Source organism: Anopheles coustani, unplaced genomic scaffold, assembly GCF_943734705.1.
Source record: "Anopheles coustani unplaced genomic scaffold, idAnoCousDA_361_x.2 scaffold_12_ctg1, whole genome shotgun sequence".
NCBI classification, from domain to species: Eukaryota; Metazoa; Arthropoda; class Insecta; order Diptera; family Culicidae; genus Anopheles; species Anopheles coustani.
In genome coordinates, this window is record NW_026525384.1 from 794,190 (window position 1) to 806,767 (window position 12,578).

The 12,578-nt window shown below is 36.3% G+C and overlaps 1 protein-coding gene across 1 annotated transcript; it reads left to right on the top strand.

Moving 5' to 3' along the window:
• Positions 1-283: 283 nt before the first annotated feature.
• LOC131271223 (uncharacterized) lies at positions 284-12,494 on the top strand. Its single transcript, XM_058272620.1, has 5 exons — positions 284-1,195; positions 4,810-4,911; positions 9,406-9,577; positions 9,654-9,715; positions 9,793-12,494. Exons 1-5 carry the CDS (start codon positions 961-963, stop codon positions 10,047-10,049), a joined length of 828 nt encoding a protein of 275 aa, XP_058128603.1. The 5' UTR covers positions 284-960; the 3' UTR covers positions 10,050-12,494.
• The last annotated feature ends 84 nt before the right edge of the window (positions 12,495-12,578 follow it).

Consider the following 12,578-nt stretch of genomic DNA (forward strand, 5'->3'; position numbering starts at 1 on the left):
ATTTATACGTATAAGATACGTGTCCAACACGGTATGGATGTGTTGGTGCACAAAATGCGAATGTGTTCGTACTGCACGTTGCAGTCCCGGTTCGGCCTACCGGTTCAGGGACCTTGAGCTCATCGTAAGCTCCAACAAAACCCGCGTCGAGGTCATTTTTACCGCTGATTTTGAAGAGCATATTTGGCCCGAATTTTGGGAAAGAACTTGCATTTTCGCCCCAAAAACGAGCGGCGAAAATGCTGGTCTTCCAGCTAGAGATGGGCAATTCTTTGAATTGAACCTGGTCAGTCTAGAAAAAAGTGCGAAACGATGAACAGTGCTGAATGCAAGCGTCTTTCATTCGAGTAAAAACATAGATGGAAGTGTGTCTTCTATGTTAGAGCAGCTGGCAGACACGTCGGAACTGTAGCATACTGTAATTATTAACTTGAAGCTTGCTGCTGCTAGCCTTGTGGAGTTATGTTTTATTGTGATTTTGTGAAATGTGTTCATATGTGTTTTCATTTTAATGATTTGAGATTGAAGTGTACCGCTACAATAGCAACTGTTACAAAAAAATATCGTGCATAGATTGGTCACCTACTTCAGTAGTACGTTGGTTCATTCTTGCTGCGCAAGTGAAATATGTGTGAATTGTTCAGTTGAATCCTATCGCCTGAAGGGCAGCTCCTACTATGAAGTACGATGATGTAGGGTGTTTGAAAAAATGTTGTATTTGATCAGAAAACCCTAAAACAGATCAATTTTGCTGTGCTGTATTTGATTGTGTTTGTGAATCACAACGCGTGGAGCATCCATTCGATAGTGTTTGTGTCGCAAGTGTACAATAGTCATAATAAGAAAAAGAAGAAGCAAACATGACGGCATAGATGGTTACTGCACAACTGAAGCAAATACAATTTTGAAGTAAACCTGGTTGTTGATTAGTAGTGCCCAAGTTATACAAAAAAAAACAAAATGCAGCAGAGGGAAGTTACAGATTATGTAACAGTAAATAATCAAAACTGGTCTGCACAGAAAATACCAGTCTACACCGGCAAGGGAGGCATTAAATATTGTGTCTCATGCAGAAATGCTATAAACGACGAAAGCAATAGGAAATTAACCAAATGGACGAAACCAACCTGTGAATCCGGAGTTAAACCCCAACTTGCTGCAATAGATTTATTCAAAATCCTTGCTCGATTTGCTGGTAAGTGCCGTAAGGGTTTGTTGAAATTAATGTTGTACAAACTTAACACAAATTTTACTCAAACTCCATCAAATTTGTGGCGAATAAAGAAGCCAACGATTGCTGTAGTCAGGTACGCAGGTTATCATCGTTCCGTTTGTTACTATTGGTATAATTTATCTTGTGTATGCAAGTCATTAAGATAAAGTTATTAGTTAGATAATGTAAACCAGAGAGCCAATCCTTCACAGCTATCATAAAAATTCCACTTCATTTCGTCACAGGTAAAACTCAGCAAAGGCAATCGTATACTTTGATGTATTGCCTAGCTGTCGATGTATTAGGTGGTTAGTAATTTCTTTGCACTCCGTTTTTTACTACATATCTGATTGTACAGAAACGATAAAATACATAGTACGTTTTCTGATAAATAGTTTGCGAGAACATAACATACCTGACCGTTTTGAATTTGAATACGAATTACTCAACTTATTATTTAACCATATGTAAATATCATAAGAAAAGTCGGAATGACTCTTCGAGATAGCCAAGCAGTTACGCCAGTTAGAACACGCACCGTAGAGTTCGCTCAGTGGCAATGCTCAACCAAAACCCGGATCCTCATCATACGCGAGATTTCATAACGACAGGCTATCCATATGTCACGCAAAGGAATAAGCCTAGTAACCTTTATTTCCTATCACCTCTCTTGCATGTTACAACTGCCAAAGAAAGCTAGTACAACTACCAAGAAACTATATCCTCAGAGAAAAGTAATCTTTTCTAACCGATTCAAAATATGTTAAATAATAAAATAAAAGATAATGAAGCCAATTAACACGTTAAGCGCTACGTCGGCCCCATGGGGCCGACATTGTCCTTCCCCGTAAGCCGGCGTCGGTCTGTTCGGACCGACAGAGCCCGTTGGGTAGGCCGGCGTTTCTACGAATCGCTGGCAGAACGGAAAGCAATTTGGGCATAGCGCTTAACGTGTTAAAGACGGTGCCGATCTTACCAAAAATGAATCAACAGATGACAACAAACATTATCCAACAGGGATTTTCAGATCATATAACAGTTGCAGCATTTATTCCAACTGCAGCACATGATATTCCAACTGCATCAGTTGATTTTATAACGCAATCTTGTTTATTATGCAGTTGAAATAACCCTGCTACTGTTATGATATCATCTGAAAATAACTGTATCTTGTAAAACTGCAATTTCCTCTCCCGAAACCCGAAACCCGAAAAGAAACTCTCGGTCGCAGGATTGTCGCAGTGTCGTGTAGACCTGCGGTCAAGCGCTTGTAAAACATCCCCCAACGAATTGCAAGACCTCTCCCATACAGTGCATCACGATTTACCGGTCGATGTGTCACCCGTCAAATTTCACTAAACAGCGAGTATTTTTTTAGTAACTTAAAAACCGATGACGAATTGCTAGGGGGATTTCAAAACTTGTATGCTTAACCTAATTTATGAATAAATTATCTATTGACATCTATGAAGTAGTCATTGTTCTACTCTATTTACATTGCTCATACATCTTTGTAACTTCCAGTTAGTTCACACTCTGACGGCCGGGTACATCGATAGATGTAACGGCACCGTTTCAGTTTGCATCCGATCACATCATTTTGGTGTGCTGTCAACGCTGTCGCCAGACACGCACCACAGACTACTGGATATAAACAAAGATCAAATGGAAAGTAAACAAATTTCACAGGGCGCGTTGCTGTTCGTTCGTATAAATTCTAATAAAGATTGAAAAAGAATGATAAAACAGAGTGGCCAGATACGGAGGAACTAGTGCAAACGCACCGGTCGCCAAGCGTTGCGACTCCGTGAATTGTGCGGCCGTCAAAGTGTTAAAAGATTTAATATGACGACGATGCCCAAATTTTACACATTGGCTTAGTTTTGGGCTAATTACTAATGAAACAATGACAATGAAAGTTCCAAAGTGACAAAAGTCTCCTTTATACCCTTATTAGACGAGGAATGTATCTGTCATATTTTTCCAGAAGTTATCTGCAAGACGCGCTTGACAGATACATTCCTTCCTCAAAATCTAATAAAAAGTAAAAAATGGAGCGTAATCAATACCACACCTCGCTGGGGATTTGTTTATAATATTGGTTGTGTTTACTTTTAACTTCATTTGTGGTCTACAACTTTGTAACGACTGTGGGTTCAAACTCTTTTATAAAAGATTCAAAGAAGATCAAAGAGCTATTTTTTCAAAGATTTAACCTATCCATAGTCAAAAGATGATACCTTTGTTCATGAATTCACATTTCTCTTTATGGAAAATTTTACAGTATTACAAAGCAGAAATTATATGCTACATAGAAAAGTGAACATCAACAATTCCTGCATTGAGCCGCTTGTACGAAAAACATTATTATCCTGTCTGTTATTCGATCTAATTGAAATCATGAAATTATTTACTTTTTAATGTCAATTAATTTCATGACGCAACGTTGGGTACGTAATCTTCTTCTTCTTCTTTTTCTTCGGTGAAAATTTACTCCAGTACGGCTTTTGAATCCAGCTTCCAGGGTCTTCGCAAGCTAACCTGGAGACATAGTCCTCTATTGAGTGAAGGACTGCCTACTAAGGCCATATGTCATGTGATTATTCTGATTTTCTGTGTGAGTCACCGTTTGGCTGGATGTTGTCAGGTTAACCCTACTTACGCTAACCTATTTTAGATTACGCAGCAAACTACGTTCAACTACAAGAATGTATTTAGGGTGTTGAATATTTGTTATCGATCTTCATGTTAATATTGTCTTCCTTATTTTTCATTCGCATTCACCGATTCAGCCCATTATCATAAAATCTCTATTAAACAGTTAAAAACAACCTGCGAGACAAAGATTTTTTAATCAGGTATGAGAATCTGCTCTAGTACGATCGTTTGAAATAGTACGATAAAAACGAACATCATTTGGTTACGAGTTTCTTCCAATACTAAACGACCTTGAATAAAAGTATTTAGTCATAATGACCGGGGATAGTTATAATACTATAAATAAAACTATTAGTAAACGTGCAGCAATTGTCTACCTTCCTACAGTGGCTGCTAAATAAACCAAAATAATCGTCCAGAAAACACTAAAAACAAGATTATTCGTGAGTTTGCTTGTAAACAAATTCTGAGTAACCTTTAAAGCTTTAAAATAGATAAGAATATTAGAGAAAGAATCGATGTTGTGTTCAGAATTTTATGAACATTATTCTATTCAATTAAGTGAAAATGGTATTTGTTATATCTTATATAGGAACATTTTTATATTAAGTAATTTAAATTTTAAAAAATACATAAGGCATGCAATTTATGAAGACATTTCGTTAAAAAAGTTATCCTTTGGCAATGTTTGTGGTAACATGTTTTCCCCTTAAAGTTTAAATTTAAATTTTCGTCATGGTAGCGGTATGCGGCAACAATCTATTTTATCCTAAGTTAAAGGCTATTTCTACATCTCCTGAACTATTATTTTAAACTACCTGTTCAGAATACAAAAACCTATAAATAAGAGCTATTCAAAAACAACCTCATACTGTACAAAAAGAATATAAAAAGAAAATAGATATTTTTTTAAATAATTCAATCATTTATCTTTGCAGGAAGGCGACAAATCAACCATCAAAAGCTTCTCATGTTCAACAGTAGGACTGTCTCTGTTTTGGCAATATTTCTAGTTTTTAGTTCAGCATTACAAATGACAGGTAAGAAGTTTGTTTAGTAATGATTTTATGGCATGTGGCATGAAACATGGCACAATTTAGAATTATAATTCTAGAATTATTTTAGAATTATAATAATGAAAAGATTTCCATCTTCAGTCACCATCTTCGGTCAATTCACAAGGGCAGTTTGAAGCCATACAACAGGTAATAACGTCATACCAGCGTGCCCATGCTACTCAGTTCTTAGTTACAGCATCAAATCCCTCATTATATGTTACTTCTCATTGGCTATGCACTACTCGGTACAATTTCACCTGATTTGCTGACCTGTTTGTCTAGATATCAGGGTCGGCAATCGGTCATCTCATATATTTCTAGGCGCCGGTTAGAAAATCGGCCCATGAGCGGCCGGGGCTCACCAGCTCGACGCAAAAAACGAGTTAAGATACAAATACCCGTAGCAGAGCGTAACGTTAAATGCAAAACTATTCTATTGACTATTATTATGTTCTTATTTTTAGTATCATTAATCTTCTATAATGCATTAATCATTTATGCATTAATATTCACCATGAAATATGCACCAGACTATCCCTAGAACCTGAAACTGGACGATCATCTAATTTTCAGCGTACCAAAAGTTTTACTTCATTCAAATGCTTATGTTGAAAACGGATAACTTCGTGTAACCGGCCTAAACCAAGATAGAATATTCAAGTAAATGGTGTTGGATGAGTTTGTTAAAAAAATACTTACTGTAAAAAAAATACCAGCCGCAAACTCCAACCGCAAACTCAAAAACCGTATAAGTTTACGAGTGAAGTGTGGCTAACTACCCGAAAAAACAACCTGCCGAGTAACCTGAAAATCCAACGGAAATGTAATTTAGTTTCATCACAGGAAAATAAATAGCAAATAAGTACATCTATAGTGAATTTATAATTGATATTCTAGCTATAAAATGACAAAATAATACCGTAGCTGCAAAATAAACACGTACATTTATCACCGTATGTCCGTTTATTTTGATTTTGAGATTTGTTATGTTTACATTTATTTCTTTATCGTCTTCTTCTTCTGGCGCATTTGAGTTTGCGGTTAGCTGGCAAAAACTTTGCGGGTGCAGTTTTCACCTCACGGAGCTGAAAAGATTTTGACGTAAACTATTCGGCTGTTCCCCGAGTTTGCGGCTCGTGTAGCGTGGCTCATACGGTTTTTGAGTTTGCGGTTGGAGTTTGCGGCTCGTGTAGCGGGCCGGTTAAAGATGATCGTAAATACAAACAAGAAATATACGGTTTTTATATTAAGGGTACGGGAAACGAAACGTAATCGCTAGCGTAATCGTGTAATTCCGCTGCTCAATCTGTCAAAGAATTTTGGCTCACCTACCCTATAATCGCATGCGCAATCTTGTCCACACGTAAACAAACGAATCAATATTTATTGAGATTCTGCGATTATTTAGCGTATTTTTGTATTTTCAACAAAAAACAACAAAATAATAGCTGTAGCTATCAAGCAATGTTGCAACTTTTACCAAATTGCAAAATATAAACAAAGCACTGATGACGCTTGGCCTGAATATCGACGATACACGAGAGACCAGCGATTACGTTTCGTTTAGGCTGATGTCAGTACTTTACCGCGTCAAGTTTTGACAGCCGAAATGTATGTATGTAATTGTTGGATTTTATCGAATGGACGCATCCGATTTTATCTGTCAACAAAGTTGGATTTTATAAACACGGAATCGTGGCTTTCATCTAGGAAAAAAAAACAATCACTTAATATTCTTAGAATTTGAAAAATTACAGAAACTTTTGCTGACCTGACGTCCGACAAAATATCGTGCGACAAAGCACTGATACCAGCCTTACGTGTCTTTTAGATTTACCGACAAACTTTTTGTGCAGACATTATTTACCTGTTTATTTAATTAAGTCCATCCTGTTGGTTGACCACACTGATACTTCGAGCATGTGCCTTTTCAAAGTCTCTTCTTCACAGACCCATCTAGACGTGAAATCTAGGATTCTGATGCTGTTAAAGCATGTTGAATTTTTTTTGCGTTTGCATTTTTTCACATGTACGTACTTTGACCTGCATGTGTGCTGCATATACCAATTTATGTGTATGCGCTGCTTCAGTTCACCAACTGCCACTTCTAAAGCTTCGACATGCGATCTTCACGCTCGCTAGACACGCGGTACAGGCTCTTTTTCCCTTGGTGACTGTAGATGTGCCGGGTGCTCTCGGGATTCTTCTTTGGTTCTGCGCCGTCTTCCGGTCCATGTTTTTTTGTGTCTTATTTGTCACTAAGCAGCCAAACAGCCAGTTAGTTCCATCCACCATATGGAAATCAACCGGTGTTCTTTACTTTTCGGCTGAGCATCCTAGTTGATTGTCATCTGGCCGTAAAGGACACTGTAGATAGAGCGTGTTTGAAGACCAGCTTGTGTTCAAGTGAGATGTTCAAAATGTGGATGAACAGATGCAATCCCGCTCTCTTTTGGTTCCTACTTTAATGCCGTTTCGATGGTCTTCTTTGTCCTGTTCCTCCTTATGTACATTGAAGGTTTTTTTTAGAAAAGGAGCGTGTGGTGCTGTCTAGAGATGTTAAGAAGTGCAACAGAACGAACGTTGTGAAAGTTTCGGTTTACAAAAAGAAAGAGAGGAATGGGCATAGAAATCCAGCGTAAAGATGAGGATGGAATTCGAACATGATATCTCAAACTCTTGGGATGAATGCAATGGAGTACCAGATGTGCTTTCAATATGCTCCTGTGTCACTTTTGGGCTGTATTCTGTTTGGCGTTTGTATTTCTTCACGGGTACGATGTGTGCAGTTTATCTTACTTTCATAGCTTGTATCCCGTTGATACTCGTTGGTAGCTATTACCCATTCTGCTTTCGTCCGTTGTACTTGTGTGCTGGCAGATTTTCTACCACGACAGCCTAGCACGTGCCAAATGCGCCTAAAAGATTGTTATGTACACAATACATCTGTTTTGGTCTGCTGTTTCCTGAATGCCATGTTATTTAAAGATTTGTTGCAGCATTTTTTTTTCAAAATGCTGATTATACACATTTCTTATAACAACTCGACGTACCTGAATTTCAATATTACCACTTACTTGGTTGGCGATGAAAAGTAAAATATAGCGTCTTTCTTCAAAGAAGGATTTTGTTTTTGAAAACTTGTGCATAAACGATTCATATCGTGATCTTAATAAAATATAAAAAGACAAAATAGTCGTGCCAAGGTAGTAGATAATATTGATACAAATAAATACGATCTATAGGCGAACCACACATCGTTCGGCGTTGATTTTATGACGACCAGTATGATTTAAAAACCCACGATGATACGTTTTGTTTTCTAGTACCACAAGAATTACGACATGATAAACGCAAATATACATTACTAGCTTGACGCCCCGACGATGCTCGGCGAATGAAGAAGAGTTTGAGAAAAAAGTTATGGTTTTTAGTCTTTACTTGAGAGTTATGTTTGAATTTAATAATAACAATAATAATTGAACGGGGGTCCGCGACAGCCGAGCGGTAGCGCCGGTTAGAAAATCGGCCCACGCCGGGGCTCACCACCTCGACGGCGTGGGTTCGAATCCCAACCGAGACCGGACCCTACCCTGTACGAGAGGACTGACTATCCACGTACAACAGGGAAACAAGTCTCGTAAGCCCTTAATGGGCAGGCATGACCAAGAGGTCGTTACGCCAAGAAGAAGAAGAATAGTTGAACGTCTAGGTCCTTTGACATCTAGGTATAAAATCTTTTAAATGTTTTAAATCGTTTTTTGAAACAGTTAATTTGAGTTAGATAAAATCTTTTAAATATGTTTTAACTCGTTTTTCATAATATTTGCTTATAAAATTTGTTAAATTGATTGTTTTCGAAGGCTAAGCCAAGACTAAGCCGCCCAGACAAATGGTTTTAATATTCCTATCATTTTTATGTTGCAATTTCTTTTGTTTATCGGACAAAAACTTATTAACTTTAGAACTAATGACAGCTGGCTATTAAAAATTATAGCCATGGTAGTCAACGTGTTAAAGATTATCAAAAACTTCTATCTATTTCACAAACGTCGGTGTAGAAATATATTGCTGAACTAATACTGGTATTCGATTTTTATTTTCACTACTACTTGTGCTTTCATAAGTTTGAGAATTTACTGTTCAGCAAACCACATGCATGTTCAACTCAGTTTTATTTGTTTCATCTGGGGATGTTTGACATTCTGGTTTTGCTGCGTCATAGCTGGCATAATGTTATACCCTACACTACTCGTGGTTTCCACAGTGATTACCATGATAATGCCCTTAGAAACAAAAAAAGTCAGTTAGTGCATCTGTGCACTTTAAATACGGTAATGGTCGTCATACCCAAATGTATAAAGAAATAAATAAGATTACTATGATATAAATGATAAATAAGATTTCTATTCATTCTCATTACGCGGTTTCTATAAACATTTGTATTCGTTTTCATTTTCCCACTTTTCTTTCTAGATGGTTGTTCGAGCAGAACAACACCGAAGCCCAGACCACCGAGTTCAACTCCTAGACCAAATATTACATTCCATACCTACAAATGTCCGCCAGCTTATGCCGCATGGTATTGCCTTAACGATGCCACATGCTTCACGGTGAAAATAGGAGATTCGTTACTATACAATTGCGAGTATGTTCGGAAACGAACTGATAAGAAAGGGTTGAATATATAAAAGGTTTTTTTTTTTCTATTTATCCATTTGAAGGTGTGCTGACGGATACATGGGACCAAGATGTGAATACAAAGATTTGGATGGCTCTTATCTACGTAAGTTCATCAAACAATTGTTAGTTGCAAATCTATCGACTCTTTTCTCTGAGCTTTGTCTTTTTTTCTATTTTTAGCAACTCGACCAAGAATCATGCTGGAAACGGCAAGCATAGCAAGTGGAGCTATCGGGTCTTTAGTACTAATTATGATAGGTTGGTGTTGTTGGTGCGTTAGAAGACATCAGCGGCATAAAAGACTTGAAAAGGAAAATGGTGTGGATACAGTTGACGCTCCTGGTGTATTGCATGTTGTGCATAGTCAGCAGGTAATTCGTCCTTTTGGAGCACATCACCTAAAGACTATTCCGATGAGTGAAGCACTGAAGCGATAAGAAAAAACGAACGACCTCATAAATTATTGGCCTGAATCTGGGCGACGTAGTGAGCAATGCCTAAAATATTTAGAAGCAAAAGCAAAATAAAATAGTACCAACGAAAACTACGCATTACCCAACATGTATGCGTGCCAGTAGAAGATTTAATACAGAAACTGTTTATTTTTAAGCAAACAGAACACAAAACATATATAAATTATCGAACCAAAACGGACACTAAACACGAATACTAACCTACGAATATTATGACAAATGTGGTTGGAAGGACAAATCAAAAGTAGACTTACTTACAATTTGCTTTGATGGATTGGAATAAACTTTTCTGTATTCCTGTGAAATGCTCACAACCCGTATTTCATGGGCATTTTCATAAAATTATTCAGACACTTGGTACGGTAGACTCTGTATATAATTACATTCAAAAGTAGTTGGACATAAACAAACAGCTTAATGTGAACAGGTCGAACACAAAATAGGTTCATATAGCAATACAGCCAGGTGCATTTTGCATTGAAAGTCAGCACCGCTTAATTTCAAAATTTGAAATATCAAACATAAAAACCAAGACTAAATTACGCAATGATGCTGAAGCATTTCATGCCTTGAATATTCATAAAAACATGTGCTTTATGATTGTTACACCTTTTACCATAGAAATTACAACACAATTCATCGAATGCACAACATTTGCTATCGAATCGAAAGCGAGTACCGTCGGCATCTCAGTAGCAATATAATGCATGTTAAATACACAACACAAGAATTATTCAAATTCCAAAGCATTAAGAGTAGGAAACGTTGTGGTGTGGAGTGTTATGCAGGAATAACAATTAACATAATGTTTAAAATTTGGATTACTATAAATAAAACGCCTTTTTCTAACTTATTCGTGTAAACTATAATTAAATTTACATGCCACAAAGTTCCTCCAATGCTATGAACCATTATTGAAGTAGAGACTTGCCACGTAACACCCAGCGCAGGATAGAAGAGAACAAGCAGTATTTTATCATTCAAAATGGTGCCATTTTGGACATTTTGACGTGAAAATTTCTATTTAATTTTCTATTTCATCATAATTATACGCAGGTAGAAAAAAAAAATAAATACATCACAGTCGGCACCTACATTCGTATAATAATTGTATTATATAATCTTCTATAATCTGTACTGTATTTTGCATATTAATGGCAATGTCGATTATTCTGTTATTTTTAAATCTTTAATATTTATTTTAAAACGTATTATTTATTTTAAGTCGTACTAATGCTTCATCCAGCTTTTGCATCTAAATTACTCTATTTAGATTCAGGTGGCAAACCATCTGAGGTTGATTTTTTATTTTAGACATATTTTACGTTAAATCATGTTACAATTAAAACAGCGAAGAAACCGTCGAAAATCTGGAAAATCACATGCAATTAGGAAAATTTTCAAGCCGTTTGCCGGTTATCTATTGGGTTGTTTTGTGTTGCTTCAGGATTGATAAAAGATGTAAATTTGAAGTCTGCTGTTCAAACTTTATTTGAATTGTTAGTCCCTTTGATCTTAGGATTTGAAGACTGGAAGACAGAAACGTATGACAGCCTGCTTTATATTCCGTTAAATAAATAAATTTAACGAACTTACATATTTATTTTTGTATAACTAAACATATGCAGTTTAACGTTAAATTTGAGCAAATAAATATAAGAAATCAATTGGAATCGAACATCCTCCAACTATGTGATGAATTAGATAATCGATGGCGTAAAGACAAAGCAATTGACATTTTTACGGTCATGTAAAGTCGAACATGTGCATTATAAATGCTTTCGTTTGGGATATCGAAATCCTGATCCATTTTTAAGAGAACAACATACATCATTTAACCATATGAAATTGTGCCGAAAAAAAAATAATACGGCCTTGATTTTAAAATATACCGTTGTCTATACTTATAAAATCACAGCATTACACTTATACTGATTTTTCATTACATTGAAAAAATTGCAAATGTGTTGAGTATTTTTATTAATATATTCGATTAGGTCTTAATATTTTTCTGATAAATTTAAAAATATCAAAAAAACGCCAAATCACATTTTTTATCAAATTTAAACATTGTTGAACTGTGTATGATAACTTCGTTTAATTACTTTTTTTGGTGTTCTTCGCTTTGCATCCACCTTATTGAATGAAATAAGTACTTGTTGAAAGATAATAATGAAAGCCAATGATGAAAACTAATCGGAGACGGCATAATGGCGTAACATTTGTGTATTACTCAGAAAAATAGGTATAATAGTGCGCTTATTTTACAAAAGCAATAATTGATGAAGTTGGAACGCATTAGGAGGAACGAACAAAGATTGGAATTTTGGATTCGCTTTGTGAGGACATCTCACGTTCACATGGCGCATGGTGTGAGTAAAAACTGAAGGATTACAATAAATGTGCCTTTAACCATCATAAGAAAATTTAGATCTTTTGATAGCAAAATGGTTATGGTGGGCTCAGATAATTTGCTTACAAACTACCAAATAT

What these genes read in the sequence shown, in the direction of transcription:
- LOC131271223 (XM_058272620.1), top strand. Translation starts at nt 961, where the DNA reads ATGCAGCAGAGGGAAGTTACAGATTATGTAACAGTAAATAATCAAAAC. An exon ending in AATCCTTGCTCGATTTGCTG is followed by an intron (nt 1,196 to 4,809) that starts GTAAGTGCCGTA and finishes TTATCTTTGCAG; the next exon opens with GAAGGCGACAAATCAACCAT. An exon ending in TTCAGCATTACAAATGACAG is followed by an intron (nt 4,912 to 9,405) that starts GTAAGAAGTTTG and finishes TTTTCTTTCTAG; the next exon opens with ATGGTTGTTCGAGCAGAACA.